At 59.8% G+C, this 23,978-nt stretch overlaps 1 protein-coding gene across 5 annotated transcripts; it reads left to right on the top strand.

Moving 5' to 3' along the window:
• The first annotated feature begins 27 nt into the window (after positions 1-27).
• Positions 28-23,978, top strand: ZDHHC5 (zDHHC palmitoyltransferase 5). 5 transcript variants are annotated; one of them, XM_080404479.1, is made up of 13 exons: positions 28-331; positions 7,226-8,570; positions 17,219-17,340; positions 17,781-17,938; positions 18,048-18,220; positions 18,333-18,435; positions 18,939-19,030; positions 19,137-19,269; positions 19,507-19,575; positions 19,701-19,824; positions 20,788-20,900; positions 21,050-21,930; positions 22,462-23,978. In XM_080404479.1, the coding sequence occupies exons 2-13, from the start codon at positions 8,467-8,469 to the stop codon at positions 22,625-22,627; spliced, it is 2,238 nt and encodes a 745-aa protein (XP_080260605.1). In that variant the 5' UTR covers positions 28-331; positions 7,226-8,466; the 3' UTR covers positions 22,628-23,978. The 5 variants fall into 5 exon arrangements, with proteins under 5 accessions (XP_080260605.1, XP_080260604.1, XP_080260607.1 ...); XM_080404478.1 differs by adding an exon at positions 2,793-2,882 and having other exon boundaries at positions 19,137-19,575; XM_080404481.1 differs by lacking the exon at positions 19,507-19,575.

Genomic DNA, 23,978 nt, shown 5'->3' with positions numbered 1-23,978 from the left:
CCCCAGCAGTGCGCAGCGCCGTGGCGCGGCCCCCGTCCCCCTCGCTCCGCGACGTGGTACGTTCCGCGCACGCGTCTTCCCACGCCGAGGAGCTGTGCGTGGTCCCGCCCCCCTGTAGCGCATGCGCGCACCCTCCCGCCGGGCTCAGGCGCATGCGCACCGTCCTTCCCCGGCGGCTCCCCGCACGGCGGCCAATGAGAGGCGGCGGCGGGGGCGCGCGCGGCGGCGGGCGGTGCGCAGGCGCGGCCGTGACGTCGTGCCCAGCCGCCTAGTGCGGCCACGGTCCGTGCCCGGGAGCGTTCGTCGCGGCCTCTCGCTGCCGCCGCCGCCGGTGAGTCACGTGGGACGCTGCCCCCTGCCCCGTTCCGCCGCCCCGTCTCACCGCTTCCGGCCCCGGCTCAGCCGCGCAGGCCTGGCCGCCCCCTCCTCAGCCGGCCGGTCTCCCGCGCCCCTCCCCGGGGCCTGGCTCCCCGCCCGCCCCCGCCCGCCCGCTGCAGGCCTCGCCGGCCCGCTCCGCTCCGGCGGCTGCTTCCCGTGTGCCGACGGCACCGTGCGCGGCCCGGGCCCTGCCCCGGTTGAGCCCCCCGGCTCCGCGCCGTGCTCGCCCGGGACCCCGGCGGTCAGCCTCCCCGCCCGTCTCCGGCACCGGCGCGGGGATCGGCCCTGCCCCGCCCCGCCGAGGGGAGGGCTCGGCCCCGGGCACCCCCGCTGGCCGGTCCCTCCGGCCGCCCCCGGTACTGGCGCCCGCGTCCCCGCAGCGCCGTTCCGCACGGCCGCGCCTGCCACTTCGCGTAGTCCGGCCCTGCCCGACCCTCCGAGGTACCGCCCGGGCGGGAGCTCTGCTGCCTCCTGCCCCTTCCCGCCGTGCCCTCCGCCCGCCCGCCGCCCCCCGGCCCGGGCGGGCCGCCCTCAGGGCAGCGGTGCGGGGCTGGGAGGGCAGAAGCCCCCTGAGGCCTGCGAGCGTCTTTACACGGGGCCCGTTGCCGCGGGGGGGCCGTCAGGCGCAGCCCCCGCGGCCAGCGGAGGTTGCTGCCGTGCTGCTTTGGCCTTGCTCTTGCTTCCCAGCGCCTGTGCCTCCACGCCCTAGCTACCGGGCAGGCAGCACCGGGCGGCCGGCGGCTCCCTCCTGCCCGGGCGGGCGGAACAGCCGCTGCCTGCCGCAGGGAGCCTTCGCACAGACACCTGCACCTGGGACTGTCCCCAGTGCTGCTGAGGAAATCTGAATAACTTTGGTTTTTGAAAGCCTGGTGTCTGAAAGTACGCACTTTAACTTCTGTGGCCTGCCAAGGACCAGAAGTTAAGCGCCTGCTCTCGGGCCACAGAGCCCTGTCCCACGTGCCCAAAGCCTAATTGCTCCTCCAGGCATGTTTCCATGTTGTGTTCCCCGATTTTGGCGGAGTAATGGGTTGCACTGGCAGGTGTTCAACCTGACTTCTCCTCAGAAGTCCCAAATTCTAGACCTGGGGTGTGTAAATCCCAAATTAGTGCATCTGTGCATTTGGTCACATCTCCCTGAGATGAAATAAAGCCCATGACATGCAGCCCCCCCCCCCTTTGTTTCACCAATCTGGGAGACAGTCGGCTGGCTGCTCGTGTGTTTCTCATGCCGCCTTCCTGGTGACTCCCTGGGAAGTGGTTTCCCTGGATCTGCCGGCTTTCGCTCCAGCACAGATCTGAATTTGTGTGTTTAGGGAAGCAGGCTTTTCTGTACTCGGTGCTACTGGTTATTTTTTTGGCAGGTGGAAAATACGACTAGAGCCTTGTCTAGATCAAAATGAGGAGAGTTGATCTTAGAGTGTCTTAGTGGACTTAATCTAATTATCACCTTCACTAGCTCCGGTCGAGGCAGCAGTTGTTCTTAGCAGAGCACTTTATTCTTGTTGGTTTCTAAGGTACAAGCCCCGACTGGAGGCAGAGGAGGTGGTAATTAGGTGGAGCTGACAGGGTCCGACGGGAGAACTTTTAACTCCTGTTTTAGAGGCCTGTTTGGGGACGTTTACATCTGTCTCTGTGCCCGTGGTTGCTGTTGCCAATGTGTCTTATAATGCAATGGCAAGAGGCTGGATTTGTGCCTCGCTTGCCACAGTGCATGGGGTGAGACACAGCTGCGATGGATGAGACTATGTTCTTCCCTGCTTTGTCCTTAAAATGGGGCTAATCCTGTGTAAACCAGTGAGATGGGCAGGGGAAGGAGGATGGGAGTGGTCTAAGCCAGGCTGGGAGATAAGCACTGAGTGGATGCCGGCCTTCTAGCTGTTGGCCGCAATAAATTATTTGTCCGTTTTCTGTATCTTATTCTCCTTAAAAAACCTGTATGTCTAACTGCAGAGAAGTGCAGTTGTGTGAGGTGTGGGCCATTTTGCCTGATGCCAGGAGGACGGCCATGGAAGCCTCATTCTGGCCGGGTTTCCAAACTTCCCCGCAGAGCAAAAGCGTCTGATACGTGTTGCTGCGCATCCTGCTTTTGAACTAAAAGCAGGAAAGTGTCACCAAATCACCTCCTTAAGGCAAGGGCTCCTATTCAGGTACAGCACTGAGCACAGTTAAGGCCTGAACTCTACTACGTGGTACAGGGGTATAAGAAAACAGTCTCCTGTGGGGAGGACCCCATGGCTTTGTGTTGCAGCCAGAGTCTCAGTGTTTACTTTTCCCTGTGACATCCAGCCATCTGATGGTGATGGCTCTGCTTTTTAGCTTGCAGTCTGCGTCTTGGCAGTCTATGTCCAATCCTGTTGTCTGGGCTGAAAAAAATCCTCATTTGACTTCTCGCTGTCTGTGTTCTGTGATCGCAGGGACCCCCTGCAGCAGAGGGGTGCTGGCTGCAGCCCATTTCCAATCCCATTGGCACCTCTCTGTGCCAGAAGACAGGGAGGGTGGCGGAGGTGAGTGATGTTCCCGTGTTGGTGGTCTGCAGCATGAGATGTTTGGTCTGGTTCAGTTGTGTTCACTGGCTGGCAGGTTGGAGAATGCATTTGCTCTGTCTGCTAGTTTTTAGAGTCTTAAATCTCAGCAGTAGATGAGAGCTGATTGTGCAATGACAAAATTAGGAGAGGGAGCCTGTGGAGGAAGGAAAGGGGGGTCCTTGGTCACAGGCTGGCCTTCTTGCTTGGGCTCAGCGGTGAGAGGCCAGGGGTGCTGAGGCTGAGGACAGCAGTGAGCTCTCAAACGGGCTTCTCCCTGTAACTCCTGGGTGTAGTTAATCAAAACAAAGTGGGTACAGGTAAAGCACATCCTGTCTTTGTGCGATCCTGGATCTGCCCTGTCTGGGAGTTGCCTCACGTGGAAGGAATTGTTTTCTGTTTGACCTGCGCTGTGGAAACTTGGTTGGTTTGGGGTAGGCAGGCAGGTAACCGCGGATTGCAGTGAAGTGACGTGTGTTTAGGAACCAGTAACAGAGTGAACTCTCTCCTCCCCGTGCCATTACACACCTGTCCCCGGGCGGTGGTGAAAGGTGGCGTGTTTAAGGAAAGCTTGTAATGTTGATGTGCATGTTTCCTCCTTCCAGGGGTAGGAACACGTCAAAGAGCTGCAGTGGTTATCGACAGCCATTGAAATAAGGAAGGAATGTTGTGGGCTGGTTACATGTGTTTTCCCCAACCCAGCACAGGTGGGGAGAGCTTGGTGAAGCGTGTTTTCGTGTCCTGTCTGATGCTCCAGAAAGATCGAGCCACAAAGCACCCAGCTCTTCAGGCTACATCTGGGTAGATTGCTAGAGAAGAGAGCTTGTAGCAGACTGAGTAAAGCAGGGTGGAAAGCACGGTAGGAAGTAAAGGAGGAACGTGGGGCTTTGAGAAGCAAGCACTGGAAGAAGAGGAGATTAGCATGAGACTTTACAAGGCCTTACCTGAAGAAAAGGAGACTCAGACGGAAAGAAATGGAAGGTGGCAGCAGTCATGCTTGCAAACGTCCTGAGGGAAGGAATTAAAAATGAAAGGAAGTCCCCAGGAAGGGAGATGAGGGGAAGCAGACACAGTCCCTCGTGTGAGTGGAGGGAAACCCTTCAGACTGGGGAAGAGTGTTCTGGAGGTGGCTGAGCAAAGCGGAGCCAGGAAAATGCTCTGAAAAAGGGGTGCTAGGATTGGAAAAACAGGTGGAATTCCCAAGGGAGAGGGAAGGGGCAGTCACTGGTGACGCACACACTCAGTAGAGTTTGATTGCAGGAGGAAGGAGTAGGGCTGAGTTGAGGGCAGGTCCGGAGGAGCTGGAAAGGAGGAGTTGCCAGGCTGGAAGTGGCAGAGGGAGAGAAATCGAAGGCAGGAGCAGAGCTCGTAGGTAAGCGCGATGAGCTGGGGACTCTTCTGAGCAGAGAAGTCTGTGAGAGGCCTTTGTGGATGGGGATGAAGCGGCCAGAGAGGCAAAGGGTTTGGAACAGAGGTCTTGATAGACCAGAGGTAGGTAGGCTGCAGGAGGGAAAGGCTAGGGAGGAAGGTGTGTATCTGGGAGAATCTGTGTGAACGTGGCCTGAATCAGCATGATCTGTGGGAAGTCAGGGTGGATTTTGCTTGCATTTCTCCTGGATGCTAGGGTAAACGGCAAGGACAGTCAGGGTGAGATGAGGTAAGCCACGTAGTTCAGCCCAAAGAAAAGAGGATACCCTGAAGACTGCACAGCAGAGATCCTGGCACACCGTGCCGTGCTGCACCCTTGATGGCTTTGGCAACCTGGATGTTCCCAGCTGTAGGAGGGTGAGACCTGTTGCCTCGTGGCTGGGGCATGCAGGCGTCCTGGCCTCGGCTTCCTGCTCTCGGCCCGGGGGCTCAGAGGGCAGCAGGCTGTGCCTGCGCAGCAGGGCTGGGGTGGTCAGGCTCCGGGGGGGCTCAGCACCATGTGGGGCACGCGGAGGGAGTCTGAGCTGCGTGGTGGCTCTGGGAGCCGGGCGGGATGGGCTCAGCAGCCTTCTGTAGGTTTGATGAGTTGTGGAGTTATTCTTGGGCAAAGGCAGCAAGGAGCCAGGGATGATATTTGCATTGCATCTCGCTTGGGTGTCGCTAATGACAGCGCTTGGGATTTCTCCCCCACACTTAGTGCATGTTCAGGTTGACTGTCTCACGAGCAATTATCTCAACTCGTACATTCTTTATTTGATGAAGACCTCGCTCCTGCACTGCCTGGTGTTCATTTCTGTGCTAAGCTGAGGTGGCACACGGGCCTTTGCAGAGGCATGATGTGCCGGATCACCCTGTGTGAGGGCTTGGAGCACTTGAATTCATCGTTCCCTCGTCCTCAGGTGGAATAGCTGAGGCAGAACCCAGCGGGACCTGCTCGGGCTTCAGGGGCAACCATTGGGGAAGCACTTCGCCCTGATGAGGAGCACGCTGACTGTGCTGTGCGGGGAAGGGGGTGGAGAAGATCTTCGGAGGAGGAATACCACAGGAAAAAACTCCTTCAATTTGGCAGTATCTGTTTGAGTTCGAGGTGTGGCTTTGTTTTCATGGCGGAGCCTTTCAGAGAGCTGGGGTGTTCTGTTACAGCAGATGAGCGCGTTAGCAGATTGCTTCTGCTAAAGTAATTAGCAGTGATGTCATCTTTATACTTCCGAGTAACCTGCCCCTAGAAATGCTCTTTGCCTGTATTGCAGCCGCAGCCAGCTCAGAGGACGAGCATCTCCCTCCCTGGGCGATGGCATTGCGGGGTTCACCTTTGTCCGGTGTTGGGCTTTTTCCTGAATTGTGTGTGTTGGGGCTTGTGCTCGTCTCTCATCGAAGCTCAGTATCATATCTTGGAGAGCAGAGTGAGGCCGGGGAGCTGCTGCTCTGCAGGAAGCTCTGCGCCTGCTGGGGAAAACCACTGTTTTCTCTGGTGCGACTCCTAAACTCACCGCGGCCGAGAGCTGGAAGCAGGTGAGGCTGCAGCTTTCCCCAGCCGGCTCACAAGCATCAGTCCAGCGCTTCCTCTTGGTCACAAGGGCAAAAAGAACGTGGTTTGAGAAGTTGAGCTTCGTTTCTGCAAAAGAAGAGCTGCTGCACAGTGGGAGCGGTTTCTTCATTAGTCAGCCAAAGTGACTGACGCCTTGTTTTGTGACTGAACTGATTTAATTGTAATATATTCCTGTCATTAAATGTGCCTTTAATTTTGTGCCACCATTCTCTCAACCTTCACCAGTGTTTAGTCAGCACTAGATATTTCCCCGGTCCACTCCGACGAAAAAAACTTTGAGAGGTAGAAGAGGAGAAAACTGGGAGGGGAAAGTAAGTCGTTAGGGCTCTGTACTTGGACCTGCAGTGCAGGAGAGGCCTCGTGACGGAACCAGGAGGCAGCAAAGTAGAGAGCAGGTGACAAACTGGGGAGCAGTTGCTGTAGCAGTAATAGTCAGTGCAACATCATCGGCGACTAGCTCGTCCCTGAGCTGCGGCAGGCTCTTGGGCATTTGGAGTTTGGGGCAGGTTGGTGCCTCCTGTTTCTGTTTCCAGAAGGGTTTGGTTTTCCGCATTTTCTGCAGCGCCTCTTTCTCTTGCGTCCTTGTGGTTGGCCAAGGGTCACACGTTCCCAAGGGCACCCTGAAACAGTCGGGGCTACCTAGTGAGAACCCAGCTCTCCTTTGGCCAGAGCTATGAGTACCTGCTCCGGTCGAGGGACTGGTGTTTTCTGTGGACCTCTCCCGTGTCCTACCCTCCGGGGGAATGGGATGAGATTCCTGGCTGTCTTTTCTTTCTGCAGTCTCCACCCTCCTATTATTAAGTCTCCAAACCTCTGATCAGCCCCCTCACCTCAAGGGAACCGCTGTTCTCTAGAGATTGGACTCAAAGCTATAACTGCGGAAAGGCAAGAGCTCGTAGGGTCCCTCACCTTGCTCAGGGCTCGGCATGGATTTCTCAGGCGGTCTCAGATGGGTTAGGTGGCTCGGCTTTCTCTGCAGCCAGCGCTGTGGGGCCTTGGGGTAGGAAGGGAGATGTCAGGCTGCGGCCAGGCTCACTTGGCTAATCACAGCTTCCACAGCATGGTCATTACTCCAGTTTTGCAGATGTGTAAAGGGATGCTGATGTTAGGTGATTGGCCTGGGGCTATGGCGTCGTTGGGCGTCAGAGCTGGGCTCAGAGATTGGCGTGTTCCTGATTTGGGACTTGCCAACAGGCTTTTAAATCTACCAGGCGCTGTTTCCATCCTTCACTAAATGCCTGCCTCCGTGTCCTGGGGGGAGCTCGGTGTTGCTTTAGTGACTGTTTTGATATGACTGTGCCTCTTCTTTTGCCTTGTTAATTTCTTACTTTTTTTTTTTTTTTCCTAGGTGTGGCCTACCAGATGTCAAGTTTCAATGATTTTATATAGTTTTTTTTAAAGACAAATGGATTAATGAAGAAGAATTTTAGTGAAGGAAGGGGAGTTAAAAATGGAGCAATTTGGAACAAACTGAGATCTGTTCCCTGCACCGCTTGGGCGATGGCTGAGACAGACCTATTCAGCACCGTTTTCACCATCGGTTGTCTCCTGGGCTTGTAAAACCGTGCCCTGAAAGCTCTCCTCCAGATCTCTCTGCAGATCTCTCTGTTAACCTACCCATACAGCTTGGAAATGTTGCCACAGAAAAGATTTAATGAAATTCCTGTCGATGCCCAACCACGGAGTGGATACTAAGCCTGTGGAAAGGCCTGGGGGGTCAGGAGAAAGGAACAAGTAGGAAGAGGACAAAAATTACCATCCACTGGACCTTTCCCTCCCACCCCCCTTGCAAAGAAAGGATTTACAGCTCAACCTCGCACCAGCTGTTCCTCAGCTTTAACCATCAAGAGATAAATAAATAAAATTAAACGGCCACCGCCAGCCGGCCAGTCCCGCAACCCAGTGAAATCAGGGAGAGTGTTTTTGTGACCCCCTCCAGCGAGGGGGAGGAGGAGGAGGAGGAAGCACAGCAGCGCTGTGAGGAAGCTGGCAGATTGCTTGCCAGACAAACCCCTCCTCGCGTGCAGCAACCGGAGGGGGCTGCAGCGTATCAGAGGGCAGATTAAAAAGGAGAAGTGGCTTTTTGGCAAGAAGTTTACCAATATCTTGCTCTTTCCCAGGGTGCCCGCTGGGTGCAAAGGTGCGCCCAGCTCCTCACCCGGCACGTCACGCTCAGCCCCTTGCCCAAGCCTGGAAGGCTTCCTTCCCCCTCAGAGCCTGGCTGCTGGCATCGGCCGTGTGGGGACCTGCTTTTTGCAGGCTGAGGGAAGCTCATAAAGACTCTTTGCATTCCTGCCCCCAACGGTTGCTTTAAACCCAAGTCTGGGTCTCTGTTCTGAATTTTTTATGTTTTTAAACCTCCATCCCTGTGCCTGTGAACTATTGCAGAGCAGAGCGTAGTGTGGACTCCTCTCCTGGGGACCGACAGGGACTTCTGTGGGCTGTCTGCTGCAGAGCTCACCCTGGGAGCAGGCGTGGAGGCTGGGTAGCAGTTCGCCCCCATCCCCCTCCCCTTCTCGTCTTGCTCTGCTCTGACTCCCGCTGGGCCTGGGCTATGCTGCGGGGCGGATCCCCCACCACAGCTCCAACATGCCAGCAGCATCTGGAAAGAGATTCAAACCCAGCAAATACGTCCCGGTCTCAGCTGCTGCCATCTTCCTAGTGGGAGCCACCACCCTCTTCTTTGCCTTCACGTGAGTCCCAGCTACTCGGCCAAACAGCGGGGAGGGTGAAGGGCAACCCGGCGTCCCACCCCCTTCCCTGCAGTGCCGTGGGGTCTCGGGGGCAGAGCCCACATGAGGGTTATCTGGGAGAGGAGCTGTGACTTCTTGCCGGACTAAAGGGGGGATATTGTGCTCTGGGTGCTAAAGGATGGACGATGGCGTAGCCCTGCAGTCCATCGGAGCGATTCAAGCTGGATGTGTTTCTCTCGGTTTTGCTGTGAGGTGAGCCAGAGGAAGCGGGGCACGGTGGATCCCGGCAAGGCGCTGTGCCATCGCTCAGCTCCAGTTCCTGGCAGCCGCTCCTCTTCTGTCTTTGGGTGTTTGCACAACTCGTTCGTCTCACTGGCCACTCTCTGGCAAATCAGCCAGGCTGGGAATTAGTTTGTGACCTGTAGGTGGAAAATGGCATAGATAATTTTTCTCCTTTGGAGCAAAGTCAAGTGGTTTGGTAGACTGGGGCAGGCTCTATGTTATTTTTAGAGTTTCGTAACTGATTTGTGAGCTGCAAAGGAAAGTTCAAGGAGAAGTACTCTGACCCCTGCGTGGATCTCTCACTGCTGCTGATGTCAGCCTTGCCCTGAGGAAATGAGGGTTTGGTATCTTTGGAGAGGACCCAAAGGAGGTGGCCTGCCGGTGTGTCTCTGGGGCCCGAGGCAGACACCTGTGTTGGCCTTGGAGCCAGTGGGGAAAAGCCAGGGTATAAAATGGTATCGGTTACTGGCGGGGGCCAGGCTGTACTGTGGGGATCTCCCTGGGCCGGGAGAGGGGTAGGGCTGCTGCTTAAGTTAACGTTTTCCCTTCCTGGCTGACAAATAGCTTACAACCTCGCTCGGGCCCGAGCTGTGCCAGTTCTGGGTTGGCGACAGGCAGGCAGGGTCTCAGGCACTGAGCCCCTGGCAGGGAGCTGCCTGCACGCCCCTGGGCGGGTGCTGAGGCACGCGTGTGCTGGGCAGGAGCGCTGGAGCACGGCGGCCAGGCCGGGCTGCTGAGCCCTGCGCTGTGTTCCTGGGGCCAGGCTCTGCGGGGGGATATGTTTTGGGGGGACAGCAGAGAGATCGCAGGTAAGATGGGTGTTTCTTTGTGCTCCCACGTTGGAAGGCTTGATAGTGGCTCTGGACGGAGGGCGCAGGGTGCTTGTGGCGGTTCAGAGATGTGCTGGTTGCTGGCCTGGGACGTGGGCAGCCACTGTCCCAGGCAGGGGAGAGGAAGGCAGTGGGTGACTGCTGCCTGCATACCCTCAGGCAGGGTGCCTGCTTTGTGGCACCCTCCAGCCAGCCAGCTGCCTTCGGCTCTGCTTTGCCTCTTGAGCCTCCCTCCATCCCTCCCGTCCTCTTCCCATCCATCCCACCTCAATCCTGTCCCCCTCCAGTCCATCTCGGTCCATCGCTTACTCCTCCTGCCCCAGCACTGCGGAGGGGCAGAGCACACACCGGTCTGAAGGTGTGGGGCACTCTGTTTGTCCAGCTCTCTCCAGGGAGGCAGGAGATGACCTCGGCTCCCTTTTTTCCTCCCTGTTTAACTGACTATTTCACTTCACTGTGAGCTGCTTCTGGCGGGACCCTGGCCAGGCAGAGAGGGAGATGCACCTGCTGCTGCCGGAGAGCATCTCCCACTCGCTGGGATGGCTTGCTCTGGCGGGGCACCTTCCATTGCTCCCCGGCGAGAGCTTTCTCTGCTGAGGGGTTTCACTGCTGGGGCTGGGCTGGGGATTAGCCGGAGCCGCGGGAGGCAGCTTCTCCTTGGAGGCAGAAGGTCCGGATGTCGCTCCCTGGGATGGAGCCATCGGTGGTTGGAAGGTCACCGTGGCTTTTAACGCCTGGCAACAACCGGGCAATAAAAGAGTAATTTGACGACTAAAGGACAGTTTGATTTACTCCTTCCAGCGGCGGGAGGCAGCTGGCAGTGTCGCTCAGCAGCATGCAGCAGTCCCCGCGCTGAGGCACCGAACGTGTATCAGGCCAGCGCTGCCGGCAGTGCTGAGGCTGGAGGTTTTGCTGCTTCAGGCGTCAGACACACGCAGGAAGTGGCTGACTGTGTGCTGCCACTTCAGGGGGATGAAGGAGAAGAGGAGGGAGCGGGCGATGTCCTCTGAGCAGCTGTGCGCGACACAGCGTGACTTGCAGGGACAGACGTGCCTCTGCTTTGTCATGGTGGGCTGCACGCTGCGCTTCGGGGCAGGGGGGTGGGGAACGGCAGGGCAGCCCTGTCCCCCCAAACCCAGTCCCTGCCGCTGTGGCCAAGCCCACAGTACCTGGCTGCAAGCTATCGCAGCAGCCGATAGCGGTGCTTATCAGCGAGCGGAGTGGCGCGAGGCATCACCGGGAGCAGGCACCAGTGCTGCAGAGCAGGTTTGTTCAGAACAGGAACACCTGGGCAGGGTCGCCTTAATTGTAGGTCAGTGGATGTTATTTAACCTACTTTAAAACATCAAATTAAATCTCCAGCAGAGCAGCAAAGCACGGTGCATTTTCACACGGGATATTCGGTGGGAAGGGAGTTGCGTTACTCCCCGATGTTACAGTTCTCTGAGGGCAGTGTCTGCCCGGGTGCTGGGGTGGGATGGAAGCAACACAGAACAACTCCACAGTTTGCCACCTGCCTGTGAACCATAGGACTGGTTTTCTGAGGATCACTGTGCCCCCCTTCCCTGCCTGGCGAAAGGTGGGCAGAGCAGCTGCCAGCCTCCTGCCTGGCTGACCTCGACGCTGGCTGTCCCTGTCCCCCTCCACAGCACTTGCCATGCCTGGTGTGCTTGCTGCAGACCTGTTTGGGAAGGTTCTGCCACCAGCATTGGACCTAAAGCTTGTACTTTGGGAAGTGAAATGGAAGTTGCGAGGTGGGGGGTGCTCTGGGACACCTCCCATGGGGCCTCCTCCCAGGCAGAGAGCAGATGGGGCTTGGCATAACTCTCTTGCAAGGTTCCAATTGTGTTACTTCTAGCGCATCTGCTGGACACCTTTTGGTCCATCCACACTGGCCCAGGATTTATATCTCTGGGCCAAGAACTCTATTTAATTGATTAATTTAATTAGGAGATGCTGCAGAACATGTGGCAGTTGAAATGAACTGAGGCTGATTGTGCTGAAGGGAGTGGGTGGTGGGAAGAGGGAATGTTCCTGTCCTCCCTCTGGAAGGAGTGGGGGTCTCTGACTTGTTGGGGGCTCAGACAGGTGCTGCTTTAGGACTGAAATTCCCCCTTGGGGTCAGTTTGTGCATTCCTGCATTCCCCCCTGCTGCTGGCCTGTACTGGTCCCTGCTCCTAGCACGGTGGGTGCTCAGCCTCCCCTTCCCCTCCAGAGCAGGGAGGACCCCCAGCCTGCCCTTGGCAGGGGCTCTCTGGCCAGTGTGCCATCAGCCAGCCTCCTCCTTCCATTTGCTTCCACTCTTGCTCGTGGCCACAGCTCAGTGTGGCTTTTAGGGCTGTACAAAAGCCTGCAAAATATGAACTGTTTCTTGCAATCAGGTGAATCTGTCTGTAAAACCTCTGACTCCGAATTTTCCTCCTGTCCTTGCAGCTGGGGAGGCTGCAAGGGAGCTGTATCCGTTTGGGAAAGGAGCTCTCACCTCTGCCGGCACTGGTGGAGAGAGGGGAGGAGGTAAAGACTTGGAGGAGAGGGAAAGGAGAGGCAGGAGGATGGGGATGCCAAGGCAGGACGCGGCAGTCCCTGGAGCCAGCGGTGCCTCTGGTACATGGTGGCACGCAGGCTCCTAGTTGGAGCCACACTTGTGTGACCGTCGGGGTGAGCAGGGGTCGTGTCTGCAGCAAGGCCTTCGGGAGCTGGAGAGGCAGCGGGGCGAGCCCAGCCCTGGCACTCACTAGCCCTTCCTCACTGGCCCGGTGGCGGGTCAGAGTCCAGGGATGCAGGCAGGGTGGGGAAGGTGTCCTCAGGATGGCTTTCTTCGGGGGGAGGGCAGGGGATGAGGGGCTGCAGGGTGGCTTGGAGCCTGTGGAAGGGAGGAGAAGTCAGGTTGGAGAGTGATGGACTTCTGCTACGACTGGATCAGAGATGGGCTCTTTGCCACCAGATGTGACTCAGTTTGCCCGAGGTTCCCCGATTTCTCTTATGCGCTGCCAGAGACAAGTCTCAACAGCTCTTCTAGCGATGGGTGTGCTTTGCATCCCGATCTAGAGAGGGAACTTGATGAGTTCTCAGAGACCTGCATAGCCACGATGGTGAGCAGCCTCCCTCCTCTTCTCCTGCGGAGCTGGAGCCCGTGCTTCCCGGCTGCTGCCGGCATCAAGGCAGGGTCTGCAGCCCTGCGCTCTCTGCCTGCGAGAGCAAAAGGCAGCAGCACGTCGGTGCTTCTGATAATAAAGTTTCCCCTTGGGGATCGGCAGCCACCTTTGCTCCCTGTGCTGCAAAGGACCATGTTCCCTCCCGTGGGGTGGGGTTAGTGGTTGATCTCGGGGAGGTGAATCCCTGGAGTTTGAGGCCACAAGCACGGATTTGGTTCGAGTAATGTGTGGTCTGTGTATGGTGAGGATTTCTCTTTCCCTCCCTGGGTGTGGGGAGAGCTGGGAGGGTGGCAGGCAGTGGGCTACCACACGTGGGAGTGCCGGGGAGGAGACCCTGGCTTTGTGCTTGTGACTCAGGAGTGCTCAACGTGAGGCTTCCCGCGTAAGCTGTGGGTCCCTGGGGAGGGTGTTCTGCTTGCCCTGGCCTGTGAAATCCCACCCGGGGGTGGCATTGCACCCCTGGCCGGTTGTTCAGAGTGTAAAGTTCGCTGAGTGCAGAGCAGCCCCTGGCAGCTTGCCTGGCCAGTTGCAGGCAGCTGGCAAGACCTGATCGGGACAGGGATTGTGAGCTGGCGCCGAGGCACCACACCGGCTCCTCCGATCGGTTCTCCCTTCTGAAGGTCCAAGTTCAGTCTTTCATCCAGCTGTGGAGGCTGGCTGGCAGGTCGGCTCTTGGGGTGGTCAGAGTCCTGCCTTAGGGTTTGCAGCCACCCAAAACCAGAGGCCAGGTTTGGAGGACGTGCTGCAGCGAGCCCTCTGCTCCACCTGGAGCTGAATATGCAGCCCCCAGAGCAGAGCTGGACTGCCAGGGCAGGGGGATCAGTGTCGCCAGGCAAGTCTTCTCCGTTTGACCCATCGGCACCATTGGTTGTCCCCTTAAAGCTGTGGCTGCATCCTTCTCAGTGCCAAGGTGTCTGGAGTCTGCTGGTGCTCTCTTAGCTAAAGGGTCAGTCTTTCTTGCCCCTGAGGACCTGCTTGCTGCCATCCTGCCCACCCCCCCCCCCGCCCCCGGGAGCTGTGCTGCTCACTCCTGTGAAGGGCTCGGTGCCCAGCAGCGTGGGAGGTGATGGGGGAGGTATTCCCTTCCCGCTGGAGGGCCAGTTCTTCCCTCTGCCTGTCCCAGAGCTTTGCCAGCCTTTGCTGAAGCAGCTATCTTTCCCCTATCCTGCCAGGGTCTGTCTGTAAGGCTCTGGGCTGCGTGTTTGGCTCAGCCTTGCTGTTGGCATTTCCATTGTGCAGGGATGGCTGGTGTGCAGTGGGTCTCCCTGGCTCCCCTCCATCCCTTTCAAGCAAAGATTTGGGCTGGGATTTCTCTTTCTAGAGAGAGCAGCTCATTACTCGGTGTTCCTGGAAGGGCTTTCCCTATCTTTAAGGCTCATCTGAGCCCCCCTGCCCCTCTCCCTCCAGCAGTCTCGCTGCAGCTGGGCAGGGAGCAGAGCTAAGGAGGCTCCCTCAAGCTGGAGTGCTCAGCTCAGTGGTGCGGGGTGCTTGGCTGTGCCCTTCCTTGGGACGAAGGGACATTACAAGTGGCCACCTTCCCCGTGTCCGATGCCCAGGGCAGGAGAGGAAAGAAGTGCCCTTCAAAGAGGCTGCCGGGCCAGGAGGGCAGGGAGCAGCCCTGCTGGGTCCCTCAAAGGCCGGGACAGCGGTGGTGATGAGGAGGGGGGGGCTATCTCCTTGAAACTGCACCGCCAGCGCGGCCCCTGGCCCTGGAAGCTGCAGGGAATGGGTGGTTTGCTCCTTGCCCAGCACTTCTGCTGCCAGGTGAGTACTGGGGGCTGCTGCCTCCCTGCTTTGCTGCCTGCCCTGCTGCAAATACCAGTTTCCCTCTGCAAGACTGGGAAGCTTTCTCGCCTGGGAGACTTTCTGACTTTCATTTTCTGCAAACCCCTGAAACCACTTGAGCATTTCTTGCCAGTGCTGTTCCAGTGGGTGGCCGGGGGCAGCCCCAGCAGCAGCCGGGTGCTGGGGCAGGTGGGACGAGCCCTCTCCCCGGCACAGCCTGCTTGTCGGAGGGGAGGAGGAAGCTGAGCTAGGCGTGAGTGCCTTGCTCCTGGCATGGCTTCCAGTCCCGTGGTGGCTCCCAGCAATGCCGGTCATACTGGGCTAGCTGGGCTCACAGTGGCTAGCGTGTTGTTGCCTTGCTCAGGTCTTGGCGTGGCAATGTGGCGTTCATCCCATACCTCTCCAAGGCTGCTCTCCGAGAGTTTTGAGGCACAGATTGGAGACTGCTCCTCCTGACCAGACCGTCCTGGCTGTGCCAGTGCTGCCTGCTCTGCGGGGAATCCAGCTGGCTGGCTTCCGAAGGAGACGGCAGGGCCAGTTGCGTCAGGAGGCAGAGCTGGCATGGTCGGTGCTGTGCAGGTTGTGAAGGAGCCGCTCCCCGCCCTGGAGGAGACCTCTTGGTGAAACGTGGAGAGATGCTGTCTCAGATACGTGGAGGCGGGGAGGCATTGCCCAGGGTGCCCAGGAGGGTGAGGCTCCCACCCCAGCCAGGCGCTCGCTCTGAGCAGCACAGAGGAGTGGGCTGAGGGGCGGAAGAGGTTTTGGAGAAGACAGCTTTGCAGGTGCAGGGCTGGGGCCTGGAGGTGCTGCAGAGGATGGTGGTGCCGGGCCCTGCTCCAGGAGAGGAGGAGGAGGAGGAGGAGGAGTGTGCTGGTTGGTAGAGCAGAGCTTGGCTCCTGGTGTGCTCTGCTAGCCAAGTGTCTTGTCAAGTCAAGAGGGTTTGCTCTCCTGCTCTCCTCTTGCCCTCATTGCTGTGTCGGGACAGGCACTGCCTTCTCCTTGGCCGGTGCAGGGCAGGTCCCGCTGCTGCTTCCCACCCTCGCCTGGCACAGGGAAGGGCCAGGGCACGGAGCCATGCCTGGTGCCTGGGTGTGCCGTGCCCGCCTCTCCCTCCTCCGCTGCCAGGTCGGTGCCAAGGCAGGTGTGCCTGCTCTTCCAGCCCGGACCCACCTTATCTCCTGGCTGCCACTTGCCTGGAGGCAGCCCTCCGCCTGGCACTGTCCCCTTGGTCCCCTGTCCCCTCGCACGCTGCCCTGTGTGGGCCAGTGCCCCCCCTGCCCTTACTCAGGGCCCTGCTGGCTCTGGACTGGGCTGAACTGGGGGCAGAGCCCTGGGCCAAGGGTTTATTCTCAGCTGGAGCCTTGCAGAGGCTTTCAGGGCTGCCATGACAAGGACAAGGGCTGCTTCGGGGGCGATGGGGCCTGTCCCCTTGGCTGGGTCCCAGCGGGTAGCAGTGGAGGAGGGGATGGGACCAGCGCCTGCCCCTTCACCTCTACCTGCTCGGGGGCCGCAGGGGATTACAGCGCTGGCACCATATGTCACCCTGCCCGCCAGGCCCTGCGCTCTGCCCCTCTCTGCTCCTGCTGCCTAAATCCATCTGCACTTATCGCTGCAGGGGGAAGAGAGGGACAGATGCTGTCCTAGATCTGCAGGATTAAACTCCCAGCAGCAAAGCAGATTAGGGTATTACGCTGGCGCCTCTGAGGGGGAAGCCCGCTGTCCGGAGCCCGGCCTGCCCAGGGCAGTGGGGAACGGTGGTGATTCCCTTGCTGTGCTCCCATGGAGGAGCTGGGTGCTGGCCGGGCAGGCTGGCACAGTGGTGGGGTCCCCATGTGCCACTGGAGTTCGTCTCCAGGCTGGGCACCGACTGCAGGTTGTGAGGAGCAGGAGCAGTGCTGGAGGCACTGGAGCTGCTGCTGGTTTTGCATCCCCTCACAGGGTCCCCTCTGTCCCCATGCTCCCTGCTGTGACACGTGGAGGGCGACGCTCGCTCGGGTCCCCTGTGGCTGGATCCCTCCCACGTGCCTCCCGTGCTGTCAGCCCGGCTCACCCTGTCCTCCCCACTGCCTGCCGTCACTCCCCGTGGCAGCAGGGTCCTGCGCTGACAGGACCTCTGGGGCTGTGGGTGCAGTTTTTGCTCTCCGCTGGTTTACTGGAGTGGGCCCCCCACAGCTGCTCCCCCAGGGCTGGGCGTTAGGCTGGTCTGCGGAGCGTGGCTGAACACACCCCGGGTCAAGCTGGCGTGGTTACAGCTCCGGTTCAGGAGTGGAGGGCACTGGGTGAGAGCAAAAGGAAGAGTTGTTTGGCAGGGAACCTGCGCAGCCCCCTGCCTGGGCCGGAGCCTGGGAACGCAGCCCAAGAGCAGGGGACATGGACTTCCCAGCCAGGCCATCACCGAGCACGGGGCTCGGAGGGGGCAGCTGGCACCCGCTCAGCCCTTGCTCTCCCTGGGGACACCGTCAGAGCTCAGTGACACTGGCCTGGGGCTGTGTGGGGGGCAGGACCAGTGGGGAGGGGAGGTGAGAGGCAGTGGGAGGCGCTGGAGGAGTGACCCATGGGGCGAGGCCTGGGTGTCTCACCGCTTCTGTGCCTGCAGGTGCCCGGGGCTCAGTCTGTACATCTCCCCAGTCATTCCTGTCTACAATGCTGTCGTCTTCCTCTTTGTGCTGGCCAACTTCAGCATGGCCACCTTCATGGACCCAGGCATATTCCCACGAGGTGAGTCTGGCTCTGCTGGGGAAATGTCTCAGATAGAGCTGTCTCCTTCCTCCCAGGCAAAGAGGACTACCTAATCCCAGAAGCCATGAGGAAAGCCCTCCTTGCCCGTGCCGGGTGGGATCGGGTGGTGACACACGCTACGGGGAAGGTAGCTCTGGGTTCAGCACCCAGCCTGTAGGACCACGTGGTGGAGGGAGTGTAAATCCTGGCACCCCATGTGGGTGCCGTGGTTTTGGGGCAGAGTCTGGGAGGCACGCACCCACCCAACCCCCACGTTTTTAGGGGTCCGTGGCTGGTCCCTGTGCCAGGTGAGATGGACCTGGTGACAGCGGAGGGCGATGCCGGGCACCTCCAGCTCAGGAGGGCAGGAGGCTGGCTGGGCCCTGGCGTTGCCTTCCCCCCTGCCCTGACATGTGGCTGCGCTGGGGTTTCCCCATCAGCTGAGGAGGACGAGGACAAGGAGGATGACTTCCGAGCTCCGCTCTACAAGACGGTGGAGATCAAGGGCATTCAGGTGCGCATGAAATGGTGTGCAACCTGCCGCTTCTACCGGCCGCCACGGTGCTCCCACTGCAGCGTCTGTGACAACTGTGTGGAGGTGAGGAGCTGCTGGGTCTCGATTCCTCTCTGTTTCCGTGCAGAGTTTAACACATAGTGCAGGCAGGAAGCCCAGGCAGCCCCTCACCCTGTCTTCTCCCCACCGACAGGAGTTCGACCATCACTGTCCCTGGGTCAACAACTGCATCGGGCGGCGCAATTACCGTTACTTCTTCCTCTTCTTGCTGTCGCTCACCACGCACATCATGGGAGTGTTTGGCTTCGGCCTGCTCTATGTCCTCTACCAGGTGGAGGAGCTCTCTGGCGTCCGCATGGCGGTCACGTATCCTCTGTGAGGCCACAGGAGCGGGGCCAAGGTGGGAGGGCCTTGGCGGGGCTGGGGACAGTGTGCTGTGGAGCAGGGCTGTGGCTCTTCCTTAGCTGGCTGCTGACAGCATGGTGGTGATGTGCGTGGCCGGCCTGTTCTTCATCCCCGTCGCTGGCCTTACGGGGTTCCACGTGGTGCTCGTGGCGAGGGGCCGTACTACCAACGAACAGGTATGGCTGCGGGGCTGATGCCAGGGCCGGGAGTTTTGAGGCTCCCTGGGACAAGACAGATGTGGACAGGGTGGGCTGAGGCAGGGGAAAGCCACTGAGCTGGGTGGGGGGTAGAGCACGAGATGTCTGCGAGGGGAGGCTGAGAGCACCTCGTCTGTGCAGCCTGAAGACGGGGGATCTTTACTGCGGCTGTTGGGGGTGGCTGCAGAGAGGATGGAGCTGGACAGGCTCTTTGCAGGGGGGCAAGAGGCGATGGGCACAGCTAACGAGGCAGCTTCCAGTTAGACGTTGGGGAAGGGCTTTTGCCCCTCGAGGGTAGTTGAACACTGAAACAGGGACCTGGAAAAGGGGGAGCGTCTCAGAGTATCTCCATCCCTGGAGACTGTCATGAGTGAGCTGGACAAACCCTGAGCAACCTGACCTGGCTGGCTGGAGTGGAGACACCCCCCACTGCCGAGGTCCCTGTCCACCCCGGTAACGCTGCGATGCTCCTCATCCCGCAGGTGACGGGCAAGTTCCGTGGTGGTGTCAACCCCTTCACCAACGGTTGCTGTAAGAATGTCAGCCGGGTCCTCTGCAGCTCCCCGGCCCCCAGGTGAGCCTGGCACAGCACCGCTGTGCCCCGCTAGCCCTGCAGCGTCGGAGCAAACTGCCCTGTCCCTAGCTCCAGGCCTTGAGCTTCCTTCTGCCCCTCTCCCTAGGTACCTCGGGCGCCCGAAGGCTGAGCAGACGGTGCTGGTGAGACCCCCCTTCTTGCGGCCCGAGGTGTCAGACGGTCAGATCACTGTCAAGATCATGGACAACGGTATCCAGACAGAGCTGAAGAGGACGAAGGTGAGGAAGGTGGGGATTAGTGCTCCCTGCGTTGGGGCATTCCACGGAGCCCAGGGGTGCAAGCCTGCATCCGTGAGTAAAGAACCGAGTGAGCCTTGTCACGTTCCCCATCCCCCTCCGTGTCATCTTGTTCTGTGTCCCCAAGGGACAGAAACCATGTCCCTCCCATGCGGCAGCGACCACATGAGGCTTTGCACCCTCCGTTGCCTTTCCTCATCCTTTCCTTCCCCCTTGCAGCATCCTTTGGAGCTCCCTGCTCCTCAGCACCTCCCAGCACCCGAGGCACATGCCACCTTCAAGTGCTCAGTATGTCAGATGGCCCGGGAGGCAGCGAGAGTCCCCACGGTGTTGCCGCCTGCTCCCTGCCTGCCGAGGAGAGGGCTGAGGTCTCGGTACCCCTCTGATCCTCCCTCTGCGCTTTGTCTCTGCAGTCCAAAGGAAGCCTGGAGGTGACAGAGAGCCAGTCTGCTGACGCCGAGCCGCCACCCCCACCTAAGCCAGACCTCAGCCGCTACACGGGCCTGAGGACACACTTAACCCTGGCCACCAACGAGGGTAAGGAAGGCATGCAGGGTCCCAGGCAGCCGCTGGGAGGGGAGCCCAGGGCTGTGCCAGGCAGACCAGGAGCCAGGGCTGTAGGTGGAACAGGCTGCAGGGCAGACCCGAAGGACATCAGCAGCACCGTGTTGTGGGGCAGGACGTGCTCATATTTCTGGGCTGGTCTGTGTGGCCCCTTGCACCGGAGAAGCCTGCGGGATGCTTACAGCCAGCTCTGCTCTGTCAGAGAGGAGCAGGAGGCCAAGCCGAGACAGCGTGGTGCTTGTCCAGAGTGCTGTTGGTGGCCTGTGACAGGCAGGCTTGCAGGCTGCCCTGCATCAGGCAGGCACAGGAGCATCGCCAGGATGAAGGAGGCAAAGGAGTGGCCGGCCTGGCTTGGCGGCAGAGAGCATGTTTGTGGCAGCCTGCGTGACTTGCTTTCCCCGCTTGCCTGAGCATCATCAAAGCAGCATTTGGAGCTGCCTGCAACAGAGGTGGGATGTGAAGGGCAGAGCTTGGAAGCAGCCGCTTCCCGCAGCGGGCTGAAAGCCTCTGCTGCTCTCCCCGTCCCCCTGTCGGGGCTGCAGCACTGCCCAGCCCTGCTGCCTGGAGAAGGGCTGTGGCGTGTGTGTCAGCGGGGTGACCAGCCAGCAGGTCCACAGTGTGCTCAGGCACCCGCTGACCCCTCTGTGTGCACACCCTGCTGACCCCAGGGTGTCACCCAGCCTGCTGTAGGGGCAGGGAAGTGCTGGCCCAAAATGCATTGCCACGGGGACACATTTTCCATCCCACTCCGTTTTCATCTGCCCCTGGTGCGCCTCTCCTACAGCCCATCCCTCTCTCTGCGTCCACCCCCCTGGTCTGTCTGCCTCACAGGCTCAGAGCCGGTTCTTGGGAAGGGAGGGCAGGGCTCTGCACACCACTCCTTCCCCGGGGAGCTGCCACGTTTCTGAGCATCTTTCTTTCTTCCCCTGCCTGCAGACAGCAGCTTGCTAGGCAAGGACAGCCCCCCCACTCCCACCATGTACAAGTACCGGCCTGGCTATAGCAGCAGCAGCAGCTCAGCAGCTTTGCCCCACTCCACCAGTGCCAAGGTAAGGCTGCGCCCACTGCCCAGCCCGACAAGGGGGGAACCTGGCCTCGAGGGGATGCCACCTGGTTGGGGGAGAGTTTGGAGTGGGCACTGGGAGCTTTGCCAGGGCTCCATCTTTCTGTGGGTGACTGCTGTGTGTCTGCCCCTCAGCTGAGCCGCGTGAATAGCCTGAAGGAGCCCAACTCCATCTGTGAGAGCAGCCGCAAGCCCAGCTACCGCTCAGAGCCCAGCCTGGAGCCCGAGAGCTTCCGCTCACCCACCTTCGGCAAGAGCTTTCACTTCGACCCGCTCTCCAGCGGCTCCCGCTCCTCCAGCCTCAAGTCGGCCCAGGGCACGGGCTTTGAGATGGGCCACCTCCAGTCCATCCGCTCAGAGGGCACCACTTCCACCTCCTACAAGAGCCTAGTGAACCAGACGCGCAATGGCAGCCTGTCGTATGACAGCCTGCTCACGCCCTCCGACAGCCCTGATTTCGAGTCGGTGCAGGCGGGCCCAGAGCCCGACCCGCCGGTGGGCTACACCTCGCCCTTCCTCTCAGCCCGCATCGCCCAGCAGAGAGAGACCGACCTCCACGGCCGCTTCGCCAGCGCCGTCTCCCCCAAGCACGCACCGCCCCGCGAGCCCTCGCCCGTGCGCTATGACAATCTCTCCCGCCACATCGTGGCCTCCATTCAGGAGCGGGAGAAGCTGCTGCAGCAGCCACCGGCACCGGGCAGGGAGGAGGACGTGGGGCTGGTGGACTCGGGCATCCAGTCGACACCAGGCTCCAGCAACGCCCCCCGCACCAGCTCTTCCTCGGACGATTCGAAGCGCTCGCCCCTGGGCAAGAATCCGCTCACCCGCCCGGCCCCACCCCGCTTTGGCAAGCCCGAGCCCCCCCACGCGCTCCGAGTGCGCTCCCTGGGCTCCCCTGACCAGCCCGCCGCCCCCCACCTGGGAAAATCCGTGTCTTACAGCAGCCAAAAACCAGCGTCTCAGGCCAGCGTCCCCGAGACGGAGGAGGTGGCCTTGCAGCCCTTACTGGCACCAAAGTAAGTACCGGAGTGGCCACCTCACACACAGCGTGGTCTGCAGCCCCACAGATGGGGGGGCCCTTGCCCTGGGGGGAGCCAACTGCCCATCACACCCCCTCCCCACCTGTGCCCCCTCCAGCCCTCCTTCCCCTGCACCAGCACCCTGGGACAGTGAAACACCCTCACCGGGAAGTGATGCTACACCTAGCTTAGAGAAGGGCGAGGGAAACTCTCCTCCTCGCCTGCCTTCCCCCTCCTCCTCCTCCTCCTCCTCGCCTGCCTTCCTCCTCCTCCTCCTCCTCCTCCCCCCAGAGCAGAGCTGGCCCCACCCCGGGCCACCCCACAGGTCTCTCTGGGAGCTGGGGCAGCTGTGGGTGCTGGAGGTCCCCGGGGAGGGCAGGACTGTGGCTGCTGGGATGCTGGGGTCCCTCCCCCGGGTGACAGCAGCCCTGCAGTCCTATCCTTCCCCCCTGGCTTCAAGCCCTCCCCGCGGTGCCGCGCTCCCTCCCCCTCCTCACACCCCATGTTCATCCTTCCTTGCCTCCCCAGGGACGAGGTGCAGATGAGAACAGCCTACAGCAAGTCCAATGGGCAGCCCAAGAGCCTGGGCTCGGCCCCCCCGGGCCCGGGGCAGGTGCCCCTCAGTAGCCCCACTCGTGGGGGAGTCAAGAAGGTCTCCGGCGTGGGGGGGACCACCTACGAGATCTCAGTATGAGGGGCAGAGCCGCTCGCCCCCTCACCTCCTCCCAGGCTGGCACCCACCGGCCCCCGAGGGACGACACGTGGCCGGACGCTCTGTGGACTCCAGGGAGAGCAGGGCCAGGGGGCAACGGGCCAGCGGCCCCCGCCGCTTTTCTCTTTCTCCACCCCGCCCCGGGACTTGGTGGGCTGACACAGACCCGAGCGGGGCTGCTCGTCCTCCACCTGCCGAGGACTGCTGCCGGCAGGTGCCTGGCCGGGCTCGGGGGCCACCCCTGCAGCCTCGTGCCTGGCAGCACCGCAGCTGTGCCAGCCACTTGTGGGCCTTGTGCAATCAACCGCTCGCCTAGCGTGGTAGGAATGGATTGTTTTTAAACCAGAATACTTTTTTTTATTATTATTGTTACGGATTCTATTTTTTTTTTCTCTTTCTGAGTTACCAGGTGTGTGTATATATAAATATCTATATATATAAATATAAATATTAAAAAAAAAAAAAGCAGAAATTATATATCTTACCCAGAGAGCGGAAGAAACTGCCCGTTCCCTGCCTGGGGCCCGGCCCCCACCTTGTCCCATCCCTCACGCAGGGTCGGGGCCACCCTCTGCATTCCTGGCATGAGCTGGGGCAGGGGCCTGGCATTGCTCTCCCACCCGGGGTGGGCAGGGCCGTGGGCTGGCAGGTGCCCCCCTGGGGTGCCCTGACACACCACCCCCCCCGGCCCCTGTCGAAGGCCAAGGTGCTTTCAGCCGAGGACACTCTCCTTCCCAGTTCTTCACTTGTGAAGCCCCCAGCCCACCCTGCCTGGGGCCTCACAGCACAGGGAGGAAGGGTGGAGGGGCAGCCCCTTCCCTGCACACCCCCAAATCCAACCACCAGCTGGCACCGCAGGTGCCGGCAGGTGCAGAGAAGCACTCATGGGCTCCAGTCTTTCCCCACTTGCGGTTTTCACCCTTTTTATGTTTCTCCAGGGTTTGTGTTGGTTGGGAGGGGGCTGGGGTGCGTGTGTTATTTTTGTTGCTTTTTTTAATTTTTAAAATGGGTCTGATAGGGTTTTTTCACTGTCACACAGTTGGTTTTATTTCCGTTTGGGGAAGAGGAAGGCCAGCGGGGTACATCCCCATAAAGCAATATTTTCTCATCACATGCCAAAAACAAAAAATGCAGCCAAGGAGCCCAGTGCTCCCTGTCCCCCCACCCCTGCCCGGGCAAACCACCCCATGCAGGGGCCTGCAAAACTTCAGGCACTACTTGACTCTTTCTCTACGGCAATATGTCTCCCGAGGCCTCTGCAGAGCCATGCCATTGTTTTTTAATTATTATTATTAGCCATTTTAAAAATGAGGAATAAAAGGATATTTAATGA

The sequence above is a fragment of the Falco punctatus genome (genome assembly GCF_963210335.1).
Source record: "Falco punctatus genome assembly, chromosome: 10".
In the NCBI taxonomy this organism is placed as follows: Eukaryota; Metazoa; Chordata; class Aves; order Falconiformes; family Falconidae; genus Falco; species Falco punctatus.
The sequence above is the reverse complement of the archived record's forward strand: the minus strand, read 5'-3'. Positions and strand labels throughout refer to the sequence as shown.

What these genes read in the sequence shown, in the direction of transcription:
- ZDHHC5 (XM_080404477.1), top strand. Translation starts at nt 8,467, where the DNA reads ATGCCAGCAGCATCTGGAAAGAGATTCAAACCCAGCAAATACGTCCCG. An exon ending in CCCAGGCATATTCCCACGAG is followed by an intron (nt 17,341 to 17,780) that starts GTGAGTCTGGCT and finishes TTTCCCCATCAG; the next exon opens with CTGAGGAGGACGAGGACAAG. An exon ending in TGCAGCTCCCCGGCCCCCAG is followed by an intron (nt 19,031 to 19,136) that starts GTGAGCCTGGCA and finishes CCCTCTCCCTAG; the next exon opens with GTACCTCGGGCGCCCGAAGG.